The 21,140-nt window shown below is 38.2% G+C and overlaps 1 protein-coding gene across 3 annotated transcripts in view; it reads right to left on the reverse strand.

The window, feature by feature from the left end:
• Positions 1-21,140, reverse strand: part of LOC115221363 (monocarboxylate transporter 7) — a 135,430-nt gene that overhangs the window by 48,954 nt on the left and 65,336 nt on the right. For 2 of the 3 annotated variants that reach the window (XM_029791535.2, XM_036510899.1), the window contains 2 exons: positions 5,103-5,246; positions 1,956-3,113 (listed from right to left, as the gene is read on the reverse strand). In XM_029791535.2, the coding sequence (XP_029647395.1) occupies positions 1,956-3,113; positions 5,103-5,246 (1,302 nt within the window). The remainder of the gene's footprint in view (positions 1-1,955; positions 3,114-5,102; positions 5,247-21,140) is intronic. The other variant, XM_029791536.2, reaches the window with a different exon arrangement.

A 21,140-nucleotide genomic window follows, 5' to 3' on the forward strand; every position in this document is an offset into this window, starting at 1 on the left:
CCAGAAGAAAATTCTAACTGGGCCCCACCTGCAAGGTCATTCGCTGTTTATCTTGATATGAAATCATCATGTCGTGCACATATGGTTGTGATGCATGTGCCTGGTGTACCCTTATCAGACGGGTTGTCATGGTGAGTATAATGGGCTTCGTATATTTTACCCCAGTGTCACTTTGATGGCATGCACTGCTCTCTCACTCAATAATAATAATAATAATAATGATGGTTTCAAATTTTGACACAAGGACTGAAATTTGAGGGAAGGGAGCTAGTCGATGACTAGCTCCACAGTTACTTAATTTATTAACCTGAGAGGATAAAAAGCAAACTCAACCTCAGTGGAATTTGAACTCAAAACGTAAAGATAGTCATAATGATGGGCGGAAATGCCACTAAGCATTTTGTTTAGTGTGCTAATGGCTCTGGCAGCTCACCACCTTAATAATAATAATAATAATAATAATAATGAAGATTTTCATCGTAGTTTTTTTATGAACATCAGAAAGAAACCTCTTTTTCACTTCTTGAAGAGGTTAAGTGAAATTGAAAGTTTCAATTATAACTAATTGCATGTGTGTGTGTGTTTGATACTTCTTTAAGTTTCATTTGAGTTCTTCTTGAGTGAGTTTAAGCCAGTCACTAACAAAGAAACAAGACTTTTTTTAGTTAAGAGAATTCTCAGTGTTTGTATATATGTGGTTGGGTTGGTGTGATGGTTTGACTGCTGATGCATGTACCCAAGAGTGTGCATCTATTCACATATGTATACCAACACACACACACATATATATATATATATATATGTATATATATGTAATATATATATGTCTGTATGTATGTATATTGAACAAAACAGGGAATTTATTCTAAAATTGAAATGAGAATTTTTCATGCATTTAAGAAAATAGGTTACCCTGATCTGTAATCAAAACTTTTTAGCTTTAATAAATATATTAGTATTATATAAATAATATCATTAATAATATATATATATATATATATATATATATATATATAGGGACTTATATTTAACGAGTAGGGTATTCATTCTAAAACTGAAATGTGAAGTTTCATGTATTTTTGACAATCAATTGTAATCTGAAAGAAATAGTAGTAATTATGCAAATATATCTAAATATATTTAAATTATGGAAATATGATATCCTCAAAACTTATTGTTATTGTGTAAACATTATCGTCTTCATTAAATATATTAAATATATTCTGTTGTTTAAATGATAAAATATATTTAATGAAAACAAAAACAAGATGAGAATATGAAGTAATACATTAAACAACTGCTAAAATTTGTGTTTTATGCAGGTAAAAAATATGGATGGGATATATGTGCAACAATGGCGAGCCTCCCTCTACTTCATTTTTAAAAACAATAATATTCGTTTTACTATTTAGTATAGTATTTAATATCATTTTGATCCTTGCTGAATTGGGGAGTAAATAGCATGAAATACTTCTGAAAAAGTTTGATCATAAATGTCCAAAAGGTGATAAGAAGGTAAGTTTAAAGACAAAATTGCGTCAATTTTAATGTGGATATTTAATCATTAGATAATATTTTAAATTTAATAGAGCAAGAATTGAGGAAAGTAGGAATTTCATGAAGTGAAGACACTACGAAAGACATACATGACCTAGAAAGAGGAGAAATGAAGACTTATGTAAAACATAGAGGTATATCTACACATTTGCATATTAGAAGAAGAAATGATTTGGAGAGAAGATAATACAAAAGCATAACATACTAATTTCATCAAAATTCTTGTCTCATGTCACAAGGATTGTATAAAACAAAGAATATATCAATGAAAAGGATTCTTCAGTTCAACAGAAACAAAAAAATATAGTGAAATACATCTGCTTAAAACAGACATCAGTCAGGCATTTTTATGCAAATAAGTGTAGAATAATGAAGAATAATAGAGAATATTTTCTTACCTGGATATTCACTGAAGCGGCGCTGGAATCTTAGCATGAATTCACTAGGTCTTCTTTCTGATTTACAAGGTTGTTCACTGGAGCGGCGACCACGGAACTTACCGGCAAATTCAGATGAGCGGTGCCAATACTCCTTTGTTCCATCTCTGTTCTGCTTCACAACAAGATTCTTGTGGACATCTCCTAGGAGGGGCCTACTAGGATCCTTGGTATCAGTCTGAAGTCCATTTGGTAAACTAGCTACGACAAGTCTGTTGGAGGTACTGTGATGCTTTGAGTGGCTACTGCTATTCACGTCTGTAAACTGCTCTGGATTAATAACACAATCCTCTGGTGTCACAGGAGTTACAGGAGTACTGATAGAAGGTGTCACACTTACTTCATCAGATTCTCTTCTTTTCTGTAACGACTTTCGTTTTGAATGCGATTTGGTGGAGTTGGTTGTTTCTGAGTCTTGTTTCTTTAGAGATCTTGTGGAATTGGCAGTGTTCTCTTGGGGGTTCTGAGCAGATTCATTTGTAACTGAAGTATCTGAGTCAGGAGATGGTGACTTTGATGATACTGGATCATGGACAACAATTTTTGGCAGGTCAGTTGGCGTACTTGATTTGCTAAATGTATCACCTCGATCAGACAAGGAAAGCTTTTTGGGTCGTGTCTGTTCACTGTCTTGGCGTTTTAAAAATATAGTACTCGGCAATGAACCTAATTCGGACTCATCTTCATTCAGTTGGTCCTCACGCTGGAGTTTTGCTAATTGTACTTTCTGAAATAAACTATTTGTTGCATCAATAGCTTTAACATCATCGACTATACTTGGCTCAGAATCTAATCGAGTTCGTTTTGTCTGTTCTTTGATTCTGTCAATCATATTTTTTTCCCGTGGGGGTACCTTTTTCTTTAAACCTTTCTTTCGTGGAACTTCAAGTGGTCTCATTAACATTGCACACACAGCACCATTTAGGATGAGACCAGCAATAATATACAAAGAGTTTTTCCAATCGTATTGTTCAAGCAAATAACCTCCAAGGGGAGCAAATATGAAAGTGCCAACTCCAGAACCACACACAGCAATGCCAGTAGCAATTGCTCGTCTTCTGTCAAAATAGTAGCCAACACTTACAATAGAAGGTAGATAAATGAGACCTAAACCAAATCCTGAAAGATGGGAGTAAAAAAAAAATATTTATATACATCTGGTTAAAAAAAAAATAACAAAACTTTCATAATATAAATATAGAAACAGGAATTGAAAAGGTATTTTTTTTATTTTTATTCATTTATTCATTTACTTGTTTCAGTCATTTGACTTTGGCTATGCTGGAGCACCGCCTTTAGTCAAGGAAATCGACCCAGGACTTATTCTTTGTAAGCCTAGTACTTATTCTATCAGTCTCTTTTGCCGAACCGCTAAGTTACGGGGACATAAACACACCAGCATCAGTTGTCAAGCGATGTTGGGGGAGGGGGGCAAGCACAACTCACAAACATACACATATATATATACATATATACGACGGGCTTCTTTCAGTTTCCGTCAACCAAATCCACTCACAAGGCATTGGTCGGCCTGGGCCTATAGCAGAAGACACACGTGGTTCGTGAGCAAGCTACTTACCACACAGCCACTCCTACGCCTATATCTCAGAGCTTTCTATCAAACAGCCTTTATCTATTTCATTTTGTTTTACCTATTTTGTTTTGCTTAAATATTACAAGAATATTTAATTTCTCATACAGAATACTTTAATCATTCTCACAAATATGCTGGAGTGCTGAAAAGTTCCTGGCTTTAAGTGTTTTGCAAAAGGCCTGGTTGGAGGTCCAGCCTTCCAAGTTCTTTTACAGGGCTTAGAAAAATGGAAAGACCACTGCAATAAGTGAGAATATGAGAAGGGAATATGTTGAATAAAATCATAGTTAATTGATCCTCCTGTATTTTCGCTTACCCAAAGCCAGGAATTTTTCAGCACCCCCTTGTATAAATAATGGAATTAAGTATAATGCCATTTTATAGCAAAATAACAATAGCAAATATGTTTTACCAGATTATGATTAATTGTTGTACAAGTACAACATAGATCTTCTGGAACCCAAGCCTTTGGTTCCAAAGCTTTTCTAAATTACTGATTTTTCCAAACCAGAGGTGGACACCTGGGTCAACCTTAAGTTAAACAAATATTAAACTTACTTAAATAAAATACAGATTCTGTAGTAAAAAAAAAAAGTGATGTTCCTCCCCGAGTCATGTAGAATCAGAGAACTGATTTCCTGGTTTCCATGGTGAACTGGGTGGGTGAACTGAGCCGTGATGTCCTTCTCCCAACTCCACTTCCCAACTGGCGGAAACGCGTGGGCGGGCAGCTGAAAACCTGGGCTACGACGATCAAGGAGGACCTCTCCGTGCTCGCGGGTCCACAGGTGGTTAGCCTGCGCTGATGGAACTGTGACTGGCTCACTATCTCCAGTGAACTGGCACAGGACCGTTGTGCGTGGGCTGCCATGGTTTGAGATGCCTTGAGGGTGGTAGAAGAAGCCGACTCAACCCGCCCAGGGTGAATATTGCCACAAGTACAAGTAAGTAAGTATGAGGTATATGTTCTCCACCAGGACAGGACACCAATCTGTTGCAGGATTTCTAATTTTTACCAGCTGAGTAGACTGGAGCAACATGAAATGAAGTGTTTTGCTCAAGAACACAACACAACATTTGGTCCAGGAATTGAAACCACAATCTTGCAATCAGAGTCCAACACCCTAACCACTAAGCCACGCACCTCCACTACAGGTCCTCTACATTAGTATAAATCATCATCGTTTAACGTCCGTTTTCCATGCTAGCATGGGTTGGACGGTTCAACTGGGGTCTGGGAAGCCAAGAGGCTGCACCAGGCTCCAGTCTGATCTGGCAGTGTTTCTACAGCTGGATGCCCTTCCTAACGACAGCTTTATTAATACTGTACTGTACAAGGCAACTAGTCTGTGTGGAATACCAGTAAACTAGTCTGGTGGTTGTGGTAATTTGAAGTTCCTGCTTGTAAATTACTGCAAATTATAGGTAGTGCCAGATTACCAATGTCAGTGTTTTACCTGTTTTAGTAAATGGACTATAAAAAAAAAAAAAGAAAAATAAAACTTTGTATTTACCTCCAAAACCTCCATAAAATATAATCATTGTGTCTATATTGGGAGAAAGTGTAGACAGTAGGAAGGCAAATGCACCGATGAAGCTTCCAACTACTGCTACAGGACGGCAACCAAAGCGATTTGTAAAGGCACTAACAATAGGGCCTGTGGAAAGAAAACAAATAAAAATAGTGAGAAAAAAAATATGGAAAAATTCAAATTATTTCAAATATTATTATTTTGCAGAAACTAGAAAGGTAAGATATGTGGTCATTTTTTTTTCCATGATTCTAAAAAAGAACTCTAGAACTATATTCTTTTTCATCACTCATACATATGGAATAAAAAAAAAAAGAGAAAAGAAAGAAAAGAGGGCGTTGAAGGAAAATTAATTGTTAAAATTACTGAAATTTAAATATTATAAAAAAATATTCAATTGATAAATATTTGAAGTCATTATCAACAAGTCTTATTTAAGTATAATATATATCATCATCATCATTATCATCATCGTTTAACGTCCGTTTTCCATGCTAGCATGGGTTGGAAGGTTTGACTAGAGTCTGGGAAGCCAGGAGGCTGCACCATGCCCAGTCTGATCTGGCAGTGTTTCTACAGCTGGATGCCCTTCCTAACGCCAACCACTCTATGAGTGTAGTATAAATAAATAAATAAACAAATATATATATATATATATATATATACACACACACATATATACACAGCCACACACAGACACACAACAGGCTTCTTTCAGTTTCCATCTACCAAATCCACTCACAACGCTTTGGTTGACTTGGAGCTATAATAGAAGACATTTGCCCAAGGTGCCATGCAATGCAACTAAACCCAAAACCTTGTGGTTGGGAAGCAAATTTCTTCCCCACTTAACCATTTAATGGAAACACCAAACCATTTATCAAGCTTCCAGAAAAAATAAAACTATCAGAAAATCAGTTTATACTTGAAACCGGTTAGTTTTGAATTTGATGAGCTTCAAAATAGTTCACCCCTTGGCCACTTTGTTGCAATTTTCATTGTGTACTTGTCATACATCAAGAGTCAGCATAACAGCTACTCTGTACACTTGCTCTTAACCACATTTGTGAGAATTTTTATCCTAAATTCATTATAACTTTTAATGAATACCATGTTTAAAATGCCAAGAAAAAGGCAAAGCCAAGTGAAAAACTCAAAAAAGGAAATATTTTGTGCTCAATACATGGAAAACAGAAGAGTTACTAATGACAATTTTCAGTGAATTAACAGTGATCAATCAGATACTACTTTAACATTATAGCAATTCATACTACTACTACTACTACTACTACTCCTACTACCACTACTACTACTACCACCACCACTACTACCACCACCACTACTACCACTACCACTACTACTACTACTACTACTATGCCACTGCCATTGTTTAATGTCTCTTTTCCATGCTGGCAACTCTGAATTTTATTGTTTTTTATTGTTTATTTTTATGTTTCGAGTATTGTCATATCTCAAAGGTGTTACTCTTCAAGGTGGTGCTTTGAAGGGTTTATGTCAACAGACTGGAGACCATGGTGCAACTGAAGGAGAACATCAATTGAGAAATCAGAGAACTGGGGTCTGAAACACTTGAGAGTGTTATGGTACAAGTTTTGGAAAGGTACGGACATGTGGAACCATTTAAGTGATATCGTTTTTCATAGGTGATGCAGTAGTGTTGCAAAATTTGACATGCACATATTACTTTCCATTATGTCCTTTATATTGTATCAAAATTTCATGCATTTATTTGTAAAGTTAAGGAAGTTATTAAAAATTGAAACCCATCAGTGACTTTGGGACACCCTGTATATCTATATCACCGTGACCGACCAGACTATCAGATGTTGCTACACATCGCTGGTCACAATGCGATTTGCATTGTTTTAGCCTTCAAATGACGCCACCCCGCTGGCTAAGTGAGCAGGCCAACAGAAGAAAGAGTGAGAGAAATTTGTGACAAAAGAGTACAGCAGGGATCGCCACCACCCCCTGCCGGACCCTCGTGCAGCTTTAGGTGTTTTCGCTCAATAAACACTCACAACGCCCGGTCTGGGAATCGAAACTGCGATCCTCTGACCGTGAGTCCGCTGCCTTAACCACTGGGCCATTGCACCTCCACGTATATCTATATATGAATATATATATAAACCGCTCGCCACTAAGCTTTTTTTATTCTCTCTCTGTTTATTTTCTCGTGTTCCTTTTTGTTGAAGAGCATAGGCTTGAAACGTAAAAGATTTTCTCACCTTCCTGAGTGTTAAACTAATACACCTGTTTGTTGTTAACACACCTGTCTTCATCTTTTGTTGTTTTGTTTTTTTTGTAAATTCCAACTGTATAGATAGATATATGTATAATAATGGACTCTCATGTCGTTAGTTGACATATGAGAGTTCGACAATTTCCTACCAAACAACCACACAGATGATTTGTTTATAGTGATCAAATGTTTGTGTAGACATAACTTCACTCTCTCCATCAGGTCGACATTACCTGTACAGGTGCAATGGGTATCACATGTCGGATGTCGAAATGATCACAGAGCAACCTGAAATGAAGTGTTTTGCTCAAGGAAATGCTACACCTGGTCACACACGATCTCACAGTTGTGAGTGTAACACCTTAACCATTAAGCCATATGCCTTCACATCTCTCTCTCTCTCTCTCTCTCTCTCTCTATATATATATATATATATATATAATATATATATATATATATATATATATACACACATACACACACATATTTGTGGGTGGAGACAGTACCATAAAATTTTTAGTACATTGAATTGACTATATATGTATGGATAATAAAAGTTTGAAAACTTTATACTCAAATACTAGGAAAGCAAAAAATAAAATGAAGAGAGATAAACAAAGCAGAACAAAATATATTGAATGTTAAAGGCTTAACAACAGAATTCCTGCTGTCGACAACTCAGCTAATATGAAGGTGAATAATACAAAATACACTTTACATAACTTATTTTATGCTCACTTTTCCTTGCTGGCGTGGGTCAGACCAAATTTGTTGAGGCAGGTTTTCTGTGACCAGATAGTCACTCTATCCACATTGATTTCATCCAAGGTAATAATTTTTTTATGGTTGGACATGTTTTTGCAGAAGACTAGAAGCGAGGGACACTGGTGGTTTGACAGTGATGCTCAGAGACAAGCAGTCTCTTTTTCTCTCTCTCTCTCTCTCACACACACACAGCTTTAGAAAGCTCATCCACTGGTATCGACTAACATGATAACATGATACATTTATATATATATATATATATATATTGTATAAAAGATCGTGGGTAAGGCCAAAACAATGCAAAGTAAATGCAAGGTAAATCACAATAAAACAAATATGTGAATTAATGTAGAATTACCTTGTATTCAATTTTTCGGGGTTATCACACAATTTTCAAAAAATTGTTGAATGTTGCCAATGTGTGTGTCATAACCCCGAAATATTGAATACAAGGTAAGTCTACATTAATTCACATATTTGTTTTCTTGTGATTTAACTTGCATTTACTTCACATTGTTTTGGCCTTACCCATGATCTTTTATACAATAATATGTGACCGTGTGTGTATGTATCGTTGGTGATTTTCTTTCTCCGTCTTCCCTTCCTTTGACCTTTCCTTTTTCTATGTTTCTGATGAAGAGCTCTGCTTGAAACGGTAAATCCTCCTTCTTTCTTTCCTTTCCTGAGCGACCAATAACACTATACTTGTTCCACGTCCTCACATTGTTGTGTTTTGTCTTTGTGTTTTCATGTTTGGATTAACTATATATATATATATATATATATATATATAATATGTGGAGGCGCAATGGACCAGTGGTTAAGGCAGCAGACTTGCGGTTGTAGGATCGCGGTTTCGATTCCCAGACCGGGCGTTGTGAGTGTTTATTGAGGGAAAACACCTAAACCTCCACAGGGCTCCGGCAGCGGGTGGTGGCGACCCCTGCTGTACTCTTTCGCCGCAACTTTCTCTCACTCTTTCTTCTGTTGGCCTGCTCGCTTAGCCAGCAGGGTGGCGTCATTTGAAGGCTAAAACAATGAGAAGCGCATTGTGACCAGCGATGTGTAGCAACATCTGATAGCCTGGTCGATCACGGTGATATATATATAATAATAATAATAGCGACCAAGACTTTTGGAAATATGCTGTGCTCGAGAAGAACCAGCAAACCAAATGAGACCATAACCTGTGGCCTATGCCAGGAGCGTAACCAGCCCGCTCATGCATACCTTTTCCTTCTTTGGTCACTAAACTCTGCTTGCGAAGACCTGTTGAGGCAAATGAAATCAAAATCAATTCGATGACTGGCATCTGTGCTAACGGGGTGCAAAGAGCACCATATGAGTGTGATTGTTGACAGAGCAGCTATTTGAGTATGATCGTTACCAGCATCGCCTTACTGGCACTCATGTCTGTGCAAGTAGGGTGCCAAGAGCACCATCTGAGTGTGATCGTTGCCAGAGCAGCCAACTGGCTGCCGTACCCGTGGCATGTACAAGGGCACCATTCGAGCGTGATCGTTACCAACGTCGCTTCACTGGCACCTGTGCCGGTGGCACGTAAAAAGCACCCACTACACTCTCGGAGTGCTTGGCGTTAGACAGGGCATCCAGCTATAGAAACTCTGCCAGATCAAGATTGGAACCTGGTCCAGCTATCTGGCTCGCCAGCCCTCAGTCAAAATCGTCCAACCATGCTAGCATGGAAAGCGGACGTTAAACGATGATGATGATGATGATGAATAACAATATATATATATATATATATATATATATATTATATATATATATATATAGGTGCAGGAGTGGCTGAGTGGTAAGTAGCTTGCTAACCAACCACATGGTTCCGGGTCCAGTCCCACTGCGTGGCATCTTGGGCAAGTGTCTTCTGCTATAGCCCCAGGCCGACCAATGCCTTGTGAGTGGATTTGGTAGACGGAAACTGAAAGAAGCCTGTCGTATATATGTATATATATATATATATATTATATATATATAATATGTGGAGGCGCAATGGACCAGTGGTTAAGGCAGCAGACTTGCGGTTGTAGGATCGCGGTTTCGATTCCCAGACCGGGCGTTGTGAGTGTTTATTGAGGGAAAACACCTAAACCTCCACAGGGCTCCGGCAGCGGGTGGTGGCGACCCCTGCTGTACTCTTTCGCCGCAACTTTCTCTCACTCTTTCTTCTGTTGGCCTGCTCGCTTAGCCAGCAGGGTGGCGTCATTTGAAGGCTAAAACAATGAGAAGCGCATTGTGACCAGCGATGTGTAGCAACATCTGATAGCCTGGTCGATCACGGTGATATATATATAATAATAATAATAGCGACCAAGACTTTTGGAAATATGCTGTGCTCGAGAAGAACCAGCAAACCAAATGAGACCATAACCTGTGGCCTATGCCAGGAGCGTAACCAGCCCGCTCATGCATACCTTTTCCTTCTTTGGTCACTAAACTCTGCTTGCGAAGACCTGTTGAGGCAAATGAAATCAAAATCAATTCGATGACTGGCATCTGTGCTAACGGGGTGCAAAGAGCACCATATGAGTGTGATTGTTGACAGAGCAGCTATTTGAGTATGATCGTTACCAGCATCGCCTTACTGGCACTCATGTCTGTGCAAGTAGGGTGCCAAGAGCACCATCTGAGTGTGATCGTTGCCAGAGCAGCCAACTGGCTGCCGTACCCGTGGCATGTACAAGGGCACCATTCGAGCGTGATCGTTACCAACGTCGCTTCACTGGCACCTGTGCCGGTGGCACGTAAAAAGCACCCACTACACTCTCGGAGTGCTTGGCGTTAGACAGGGCATCCAGCTATAGAAACTCTGCCAGATCAAGATTGGAACCTGGTCCAGCTATCTGGCTCGCCAGCCCTCAGTCAAAATCGTCCAACCCATGCTAGCATGGAAAGCGGACGTTAAACGATGATGATGATGATGATGAATAACAATATATATATATATATATATACAATATATATATATATATATATATAGGTGCAGGAGTGGCTGAGTGGTAAGTAGCTTGCTAACCAACCACATGGTTCCGGGTCCAGTCCCACTGCGTGGCATCTTGGGCAAGTGTCTTCTGCTATAGCCCCAGGCCGACCAATGCCTTGTGAGTGGATTTGGTAGACGGAAACTGAAAGAAGCCTGTCGTATATATGTATATATATATATATATATATATATATATGTGTATGTGTGTGTGTGTTTGTCCCCCAAGCATTGCTTGACAACCGATGCTGGTGTGTTTACGTTCCTGTCACTTAGCGGTTCGGCAAAAGAGACCGATATAATAAGTACTGGGCTTACAAAGAATAAGTCCCGGGGTCGATTTGCTCGACTAAAGGCGGTGCTCCAGCATGGCAGCAGTCAAATGACTGAAACAAGTAAAAGAGTAAAAGAGAGATACACTCACACAAACAAAATTGAAAAACTGCTGTTAAAAACAAAGGAAGAAGAAAAATATCTCACTAAAATACTTTTACAAATAATATATTTTAAAGTTATTTTTCAATGCTAATATTTTGTTGACATTATTATCAACATCTGTTGAAGTGCAGTCCTTCAAGTACGCCTAATATATATATCAATGTCATTATCATTTACATGACTATGCACTCTGGCAAAGTCTAGATTGCTGATAAACAAGTTTAGAAATCAAAGGATAAAATTCCACAGTGTCAAAGTAAGTGAAGTCCGAATCATGTTTATAGTTTATATTACTCAAGCAAATTCTTACAGTTAATCACTAGCAGCAAGCTTGTTTGCTTTGCCGCACCGGGGAAACATTTATAGAAGTGAAATCGAAATTGAACCAATCCTATGACTGCACCTGGCAGATGCCAGAACCCCTGGACTGGAGATACGTAAAAAGCACTATCCGAATCGTGGCCGATGCCAGCGCCACCTCGACTGGCTTCCGTGCCGGTGGCACATAAAAAGCATCATCCGAATCATGGCCGAAGCCAGTGCCGCCTCAACTGGCTTCCGTGCCGGTGGCACGTAAAAAGCACCATCCGAATTGTGGCCGATGCCAGTGCCGCCTCGACTGGCTTCCGTGCAGGTGGCACGTAAAATGCACCAATCCGACCGTGGCCGATGCCAGCCTCGCCTGGCTCCAGTGCAGGTGGCACGTAAAAAGCACCCACTACACTCACGGAGTGGTTGGCGTTAGGAAGGGCATCCAGCTGTAGAAACATTGCCAGATAAGACCGGAGCCTGGGGCAGCCTTCTGGCTTCCCAGATCCCCAGTCGAACCGTCCAACCCATGCTAGCATGGAGAACGGACATTAAACGATGATGATGATGATGATGATGATATGCTTCTTGCCAGAGGTTGCTTGAACATGACATATGATTACTAATCAATGGACTTTATAAATCTGTGCATGTGCAGGCTAGGTTGCGTAGTAAGGACTTTGCTTCCCAACCACATGGTTCCATGTCCAGTCCCACTGCAACACACCTTAGACAAATGATTTTTACTGTTGTTCCAGGCCAACCGAAGCCTTATGAGACCTCCAGTACTATGGACATGTGATTAGAATGTCATAGGAAGGAATTGCAAGAGGGATTCATCAAGCCAAGCCTGCTGGCTGTAGACCTAGAAGTAGACTAAGAGTAAGATGGTTGGTTAGATAATGTCCATAGTCTCAGTGGTCAAGCATGAGAATCCAGCCACAATAATGACAGTTACTTCTGATAAGACCCTAAGGACTTTACTCCAGCGATCCTCCCAAGAACAGTGGGTGGAGAAAATGGATGGATGGATGGATGGCAAAATTCTTTCTATGATCCTTAACTGTAATGCTTCATGTTTAGCTAGACATTCTAATCTAGGGGTTCTCAACCAGGGTCCATAAAAGATTTTGTTGTTAAAATCTATCTGCCACAAATTTGTCATACTTCTACACTCCCTTTCTTTCTTTTACTTGTTTCAGTCATTTGACTGTGGCCATGCTGGAGCACTGCCTTTAGTCGAGCAAATCGACCCAAGGACTTATTCTTTGTAAGCCAAGTATTTGTTCTATCGGTCTCTTTTGCCGAACTGCTAAGTTACAGGGATGTAAACACACCAGCATCGGTTGTCAAGCGATGTTGGGGGGACAAACACACACACATACATATATATATATATATATATATGTATTAATCTTTTTGTTCCTGACAAGAAACAATCACTGTATTATTGATATTGATATATATATATATGTATATATATATATATATATATATTATATATATATATATATATATATATATATATATATATATATATATATATATATACATACATATATATGACGGGCTTCTTTCAGTTTCCGTCTACCAAATCCACTCACAAGGCATTGGTCGACCCGGGGCTATAGCAGAAGACACTTGCCCAAGGTGCCATGCAGTGGGACTGAACCCAGAACCATGTGGTTCGTAAGCAAGCTACTTACCACACAGCCACTCCTACGCCTATAAAAATAAAATATACAAAAGGTAAAGTTGACCTCGGTGGAATTTGAACTCAGAATGAAAAGACAAACGAAATACCACTAAGCATTTCGCCCAGCATGCTAACGTTTCTGCCCACTCACCACGTTAAAATACTATGCAGTGGAATCGGGCCCATGATTTTATGATTGCGAAGTGAAGTTCTTATCCATTCGGCCATGCCACACCAACAATTGACAAAAGAAATTAATTTTTTTATACGATTCCTAATGATATTTAATTATAGAAATATAATAAGATCTTTTTAATATCGATTTGCTAGGAGGGGCCAACTGAGTAAAACAGGAATCAAAGGGGTCCATAACTAAAAAATGGTTCAGAAAGACTGTTCTAATCTATACATTTCACATTTTTAGCTAATTTTTGTGATTCAATGTTTATATTGTAGTGTTTATGCTAATATATTTTTTAATAATTTTCAGTACTATTTTTGAGTAATTCTTCATAAAGCTTACTTGTTTTATCAAAGAATATAATTTTTTAATCTTAATTTTGACATTTTTTTTTGTCAGTACCAAAATTATTTTGAATAGTGTTGGTGTATTTACTAATGCATGTGAGTTTACTATCATGTCTAACAGATTAGATTCGAAAGTTTTAAGTTCTTTAATCTCGATGAACTCACTTGTATATTAACCCTTTCGTTACCAACCCAGCTGAAACCGGCTCTGGCTCTTTAATATAAATTCAAATCTTCCACCAAACCTTAGTCAGAATTTATGTTCCTAATGCTAACTTAATGATAACGAAGATATTTTACTAAATTCTTTGTTATATTCAAAATAATTGGAAGCAGGAGTGGCTGTGTGGTAAGTAGCTTGCTAACCAGCCACATGGTTCCGGGTTCAGTCCCACTGCGTGGCATCTTGGGCAAGTGTCTTCTGCTATAGCCCCGGGCCGACCAATGCCTTGTGAGTGGATTTGGTAGACGGAAACGGAAAGAAGCCTGTCGTATATATGTATATCTATATATGTATATCTATATATGTGTGTGTGTATGTGTTTGTGTCAGTGTTTGTCCCCCAAGCATTGCTTGACAACCAATGCTGGTGTGTTTACGTCCCCGTCACTTAGCGGTTCGGCAAAAGAGACCGATAGAATAAGTACTGGGCTTACAAAGAATAAGTTCTGGGGTCGATTTGCTCGACTAAAGGTGGTGCTCCAGCATGGCTGCAGTCAAATGACTGAAACAAGTAAAAGAGTAAAGAGTAAAGAGTAAAGAGTAAAAGAGTAGTCTGTGGTTGTTTTTTGTAGTATCAGAATCACAAAAGAAAGCTTTACAGTACATGTGTTTGTTTAGCTATGGATATCAAGAGAAAGAGAAGGAGAGAGAGAGGGAGATAGGAGGGGTGGAAGTGGTTAGCAAGTAAGCAAATAATTGAGTTGTTTCAGCCAAATATCAAGAGAGAAGAAAGAGATTTAGTGAGTGTGTTATGCAGTTATATATCAAGTGGCTAATCTCTCATGAAATGACGGTGGTGGAGTGAAAGCTAAATCTATATGTTTAAACAATGTTTATGGATCCCATTAAATGTAAGTTATGGTAAAGTATGTTTAGTTATTTATCTAAGTATTGTATATTTAAAGAATTTAGATCAATAGATTGATTGATTGATAGATGTTTTGTCGGAGAAAGTGAGTGAAAAAAGAGGATGATGAAGCAGGGGGTGATATAAAGATCGAGAGAGAAGAGAAAAGAAAAGAGAGAAAAAAAAAACTAGGTTTGGTTTCAAATGAAGAAGAAATCCATTGATTAATGGGAAAAAGTGTACATGTAGAGACGAACATAAAAGAACTAAGATTGTTTACTTTCTGATCCATCAGATGCTTATATAACTGATGTTTTAAAGAGAGTTCAGTGGAAAGGGGGAAATTATTTTCTTGTTTATATAGTGATTTACAAAAAAAAAAAGAGCAATCTTCTATCTTTTACTTGTTTCAATCATTGGACTACAGTCATGCTGGGCCATTTCCCTGAAGGGTATATTTTAACAAATTGAACCCAGTATTTATTTTGTATATCTGGTACTTGTTCTATCAGTCTCTTTTGCTGAGCTGCTAAGCTACAGGGATGTGAACAAGCCAACACCACTCGTCAAACGGTGGTAGAGGACAAACTCAATACAGCCATAAAGACACACATACACATACATATATTACAAGCTTCCTCACAGTTTCTATCTACCAAATTCACCCACAAGGTATTAGTCAGCCCAAAGTTATAGTTGAGCCCACTTGACCAAGGTACCATGCTGTGGGACTGAACCTGAAACTACACGGTTACAAAGTGAGCTTTTTAATCACAGAGCTATGATTAATTTTCACTGAGTGAAATAAAAAATGATTTTAAAACTTTATCAAATAAAATAATATTTGGGTACTTTGAGTTCCTAATTAACCCTTTCATTACCAACCCGGCTGAAACAGGCTCTGGCTCTGAGTACAAATGTCTTGTTTTCATAAGTTTTGAATCAAAATCTTCCACCAAACCTTAGTCACAATTTATGTTCCTAACTCTAGCTTAATGATAACTAAGTTATTTTACTAAATTCTTTGTTATATTTAAAGTAATTGAAAGAACACAGAGCATCTCAAAATAAATACAGTAATGAAAGGGTTAAATTAATGTAGAATAGACTACAGGGTGTAATAAATTCTCTCATATTTAGATTTATAAAAACTTAAAATTAATTCAGTTAGTTGTCTTTGGGAGTTTTATATAACTTTAAATATTTGTAGACTTTGGGATGAATTCAGGGGTCTGTTGGGAAAGGATTTTTGTTTTAAGCAAAGGGAAAGAAAATAAGGATAAATGGACATCTAAACAATGTAAATGTACTATGGGATGCTGGAAAGTTCCTGGTTTTGGATAAAAGAAAATATAGGAGAATCAGTTAATTATAATTTTATTCAACATATTCCCCTCTCAGATTCACACACTTATTGCAGCAGTCATTCAGTTTTTCTAAGCCCTGTAAAAAGACTTGGAAGGCTTTGCTTCCAACCAGGCCTTTTGTGATACCCTTAAAGCCCGGAACTTTTCAGCATGCCCTTCTATTTTTAAAAAAAAGTGGTATAACGATGGGAATTAGCATTGTCTCTACTCTAAGCATAAGAGCAGGAATTTTGAGGGAGCAGGCAAGTTGATTACATCAACCCTAATACTAGAGTAGTGCTTATTACTCAACGCTGAAAGGATGAAAGACAAAGTTGACCTCAGTGGAATTTGAACTTTTAACACAAAAAGCCTGAAAATAAGAATTAATATTCCTTTCTACTATAGGCACAAGGTTTGACATTTTGAGGAAGGGAGCAAGTCAATTACATTGGCCCCAGTACTCAACTGGAACTTGTTTGATCAATCCTGAAAAGATGAAAGGCAAAGTCGACCTTGGCAGAATTTGAACTCACAACACAAAGACAAACAAAATGCCATGAAGCATTTTGCCCAGCATGCTAATGATTCAGCCAGCTTGCCTCAATAAATTGAATTAATATTAGCTTCAAATTATGGCAAGAGTCCAGAAATTACATTGACCCCTGTGCTCAACAGGTACTTATTTTTATTGCCCTCAAAATGATGAAAGACAGTTGACCTTAGCAGAATTTGAACTCAGAATGTAGAGACGGATGAAATGCCACTAAGCTTTTTGCCCAGCATGCTAACAATTCTGCCAGCTCACCACCTTACCATGGGAATTAATTTTTTTTCTTTTTCGCCCTTTTCAAGCCTAGCCAGGCTCTTGGGCCCAGTTCCCCTCCCTCAGCTGGACAGGACGCCAGTCCATCACAGCATTACTCAAGAAACATGAAGGAAGAGTGAGAGAAAGTTGGGGCGAAAGATTACAACAGGGGTCGCCACCACACCCTGCCGGAGTCTCATGGAGCTTTAGGTGTTTTCGCACAATAAGCACACACAATGCCCGGTCTGGGAATCGAAACTACAATCCTCCGACCACGAGTTCGCTGCCCTAACCACTGGGCGATTGCGCCTCCACATGGGAATTAATATTAAAGTTAAAATATGATGAATCAATAGATGAGAAATTGAAATATTAAAGGTTACAATCTAAAAATATTTCAACACGAGTCTAGAATAATTGTAATTTTGGTTGAAGTAGAAGTAGTTTCAGGAAAAAGGAGAATAGCACCTTCAGTTAAAATATTCTACTTCAAATATTTTTTTTTTCTTAAAACTTGCAATGAGAAAAATCTTCATTGAATTTAAGGAAAGAAATAAAGAGGACATCGGTAGCCTGGACGCCTTGGTGTGGAAGCAGCAGGGTTGGTAGTTAGACACAAAATTACAAAGGCATTTTCACAGACTCGCAATATTGCTTGCCGTCAGAATTCCAGCTCCACAGAGCCAGTCTAAGTTCTGTCCTGTCCGGTCTGAAGCCAGGGCTGAAGAGGATGAATGGGTGGTCAAACCTAGCTGCTGCTGATGATTGTGCATGCACATAAGGGGCTTCTGTCAGATCTCCGGAAAGCTCTAAGTCTATGCGCGTGCGTGGATGAATGTTCCACAATGGCGTCTTGAACCAGGCTTCACTACAAAGCTAAAGATATGTAAATAGATTATAACGAAGTAGATTATCATCATCATCATCATCATCATTTAACGTCCGTTTTCCATGCTAGCATGGGTTGGACGGTTCGACCAGGGTCTGGCAAGCCATGGAGGCTGCACCAAGCTCCAGTCTGATTTGGCAGTGTTTCTACAGCTGGATGCCCTTCCTAACGCCAACCACTCCATGAGTGTAGTAGGTGTTTTTTATGTGCCACCGGCACAGGAGCCAGCGCAGGCTGGCAAACGGCCACGATCGGTTGGCGCTTTTACGTGTCACCGAGACGGATGCCAGTCAGGCGACGCTAGTAACCGCTACGCTCAAACGGTGCTTTTACATGTCACCAGCACTGGTGTCTTAACTACAATTACCATTCGAATTTTTGATGTTGACGAACTTGACTCAACAGGTCTCCTCAAGAACATCGGGTCACTCTACGATCCAAGGTCAGCACAGCAGGCTGTCCTGCGAGCATGAACTCACTTCATTTGTCGGGTCTTCGAATCCTCACGTCCTTATCAATAATGTCCATCTTCCATGCTTACATGAGTTTGCTGTTTGATGAGATCCAAAAAGCCAGAGGACAGCGTTAAGCTTCAATGTCTGTTTTTGGCATGGTTTCTTGGTTTCTACAGCTGGATGCCCTTCCTAATGCCAACTATTTTACAAAATGTACTGGGTGTTTGTGAGGTTGCCAAGAAACTCACAAGACAAAGGGAAAAATCCTCGATTGAGTGGGGTTGTGGTAGAGAGGTAGGTGGCATTATTGTAGGTGTGGAGAAGTTAAAGTATGATAGAGGGACGGGCACAGGTGTCTTGCTATAGAGGAGATACATAACTACTTTGAATATGAGTGGGTGGGATTAGCTTTAAAGTAATCTAAAGTATAAACTTCCATTGAAATTTCATATTGATTTAAGTTCCAAACATCAGTTTTGCATTTTGACACAAGGCCAGTAATTTGGGGAAGGGAGTTGATTACATTGGTCCCAGTGCTCAACTGGTACTTATTTTATCAACCACAAAAGGATGAAAGGCAATGCTGGCCTCGGCAGAATTTGAACTCAAAATGTAAAAATGGACAAAATACTGCTAGGCATTTTGCCCTGCATGCTAACAATTCTGCTAAGCTCACTGCCCTACATCAGTTTTATACTGACAATGTCATTTTACAAAAGAAATTTTCATTAATTTCGTAGGAGTGGCTGTGTGGTAAGTAGCTTGCTTACAAACCAGATGGTTCCGGGTTCAGTCCCACTGCGTGGCACCTTGGGCAAGTGTCTTCTACTATAGCCTCGGGTTGACCAAAGCTGATAGAATAAGTACTAGGCTTACAAAGAATAAGTCCTGGGGTCGATTTGCTTGACTAAAGGTGGTGCTCCAGCATGGCCACAGTCAAATGACTGAAACAGGCAAAAGAGCAAAAAAGTATTAATCTCAAAATTAAGTGAAACAGAATCAGTGTATTTCGGTAAAAATTATAGTAGCTATAGAATTAGAGGCTGAAATTTAAGTAGAGAGTGTGTTGGAGAAAATCTTTGCTAATGTAATTTGAAAATGTGTTATTCAATCTAGAACAGAGTTGAAATTCAAGGATAGATGGTTTTAGAAAGTAAAAATAAATTAGTGCTCAGAGGAAATAGTTTAACTAAGATATTATATTAAAATGGAAATTAGCAGCCAATATTAATTAGGAAATTTAAGTTTAATGCATTACAAATAGATCTGGGACTATAAGTTTGATAGATAAAGTATTGTTTGGCAATATGTAGGTTATTTCTTTGTTGAGAGTGTCAGTAAGTTTTCATGTATTTGTTTACAACAAAAAGATATCTGTAAACTGTGTTTCTAGTGAACTGGTTCTTTAGTAGGATGGTTAAGCTCTTGTTTGTGCAGAAGTTACAATGCCTCTTATTACCAGTATATGACTAGGCCTTTCACACAATGTCATATTCACACTTTCTACTGTTTACCACTTTTAATCTCTCTCTCTCTCTCTCTCTCAACTTAATGATTCCACTTTGTTGTTTACTAACAATTTATTTCAAGTTGGCTAAAGTGAATCTTACGTATGCATACAAAAAGCCCACCTTTTTATATTTTCCTTGTGGCTTTACAGATGCCAATATCATTTGTAACAAATTTCTTGTGAAAAAAAATTTTTTTTGAAGACTACATGGGGTCATGACCCGAATTGAAACTTGCATTCACAAAATTTATCTTCTTGCCTAAGATAATTAAAAATTAGTGGTTATGTGTTTAATAAGGAACAACACTACATCAATCAAGTCTTCTGCTAAAACTGTTGCTTTTGCAGCTGAATTCTGAAGAGAGAGAGAGAGAAAGATAAGGGAATGCAGAGAAGGTACTGATAGTATGAGAGAGAGAGAGAGAGAGAGAGAGAGAAGGGGAAGTATGTAATAAAGGGAGACAGAAAGAGAATTAAAGAGAGCAAAGAGAAGGAAAAAGACAAATAGAAGTTAGAAAAATTTCAATGAGGAGCAAAATGAATGATAAAATAATAAAACAGAGATTCAGCACTGTACTGGCAGCAGAGAACAGAAATAGCTACATGCAAAAGAAAGAGAGGAGAAGATAAACATAAAAACAAACAAACTTCACCAATTCTGTGCATTGTGTGCTTGTGCACATACATATGTATACATATTTGTATGTATATGAATACATGCATATATAAGGAAACATGTATAAATGTATCTATTCATCTATATATATATATATATATATATATAATATATATATATATATATATATTTCTAAATAAGGATAATATCGTTATTTAAATATCAATATTATCAAGTGGCCAGCATGGGAATAAATACCATACATACAAAGGTAATAATTTTTTACAACTATAAATAAGGGTATCTGAGAGACACCACCATGCCGAA

Source organism: Octopus sinensis, linkage group LG18 (genome assembly GCF_006345805.1).
Source record: "Octopus sinensis linkage group LG18, ASM634580v1, whole genome shotgun sequence".
NCBI classification, from domain to species: domain Eukaryota; kingdom Metazoa; phylum Mollusca; class Cephalopoda; order Octopoda; family Octopodidae; genus Octopus; species Octopus sinensis.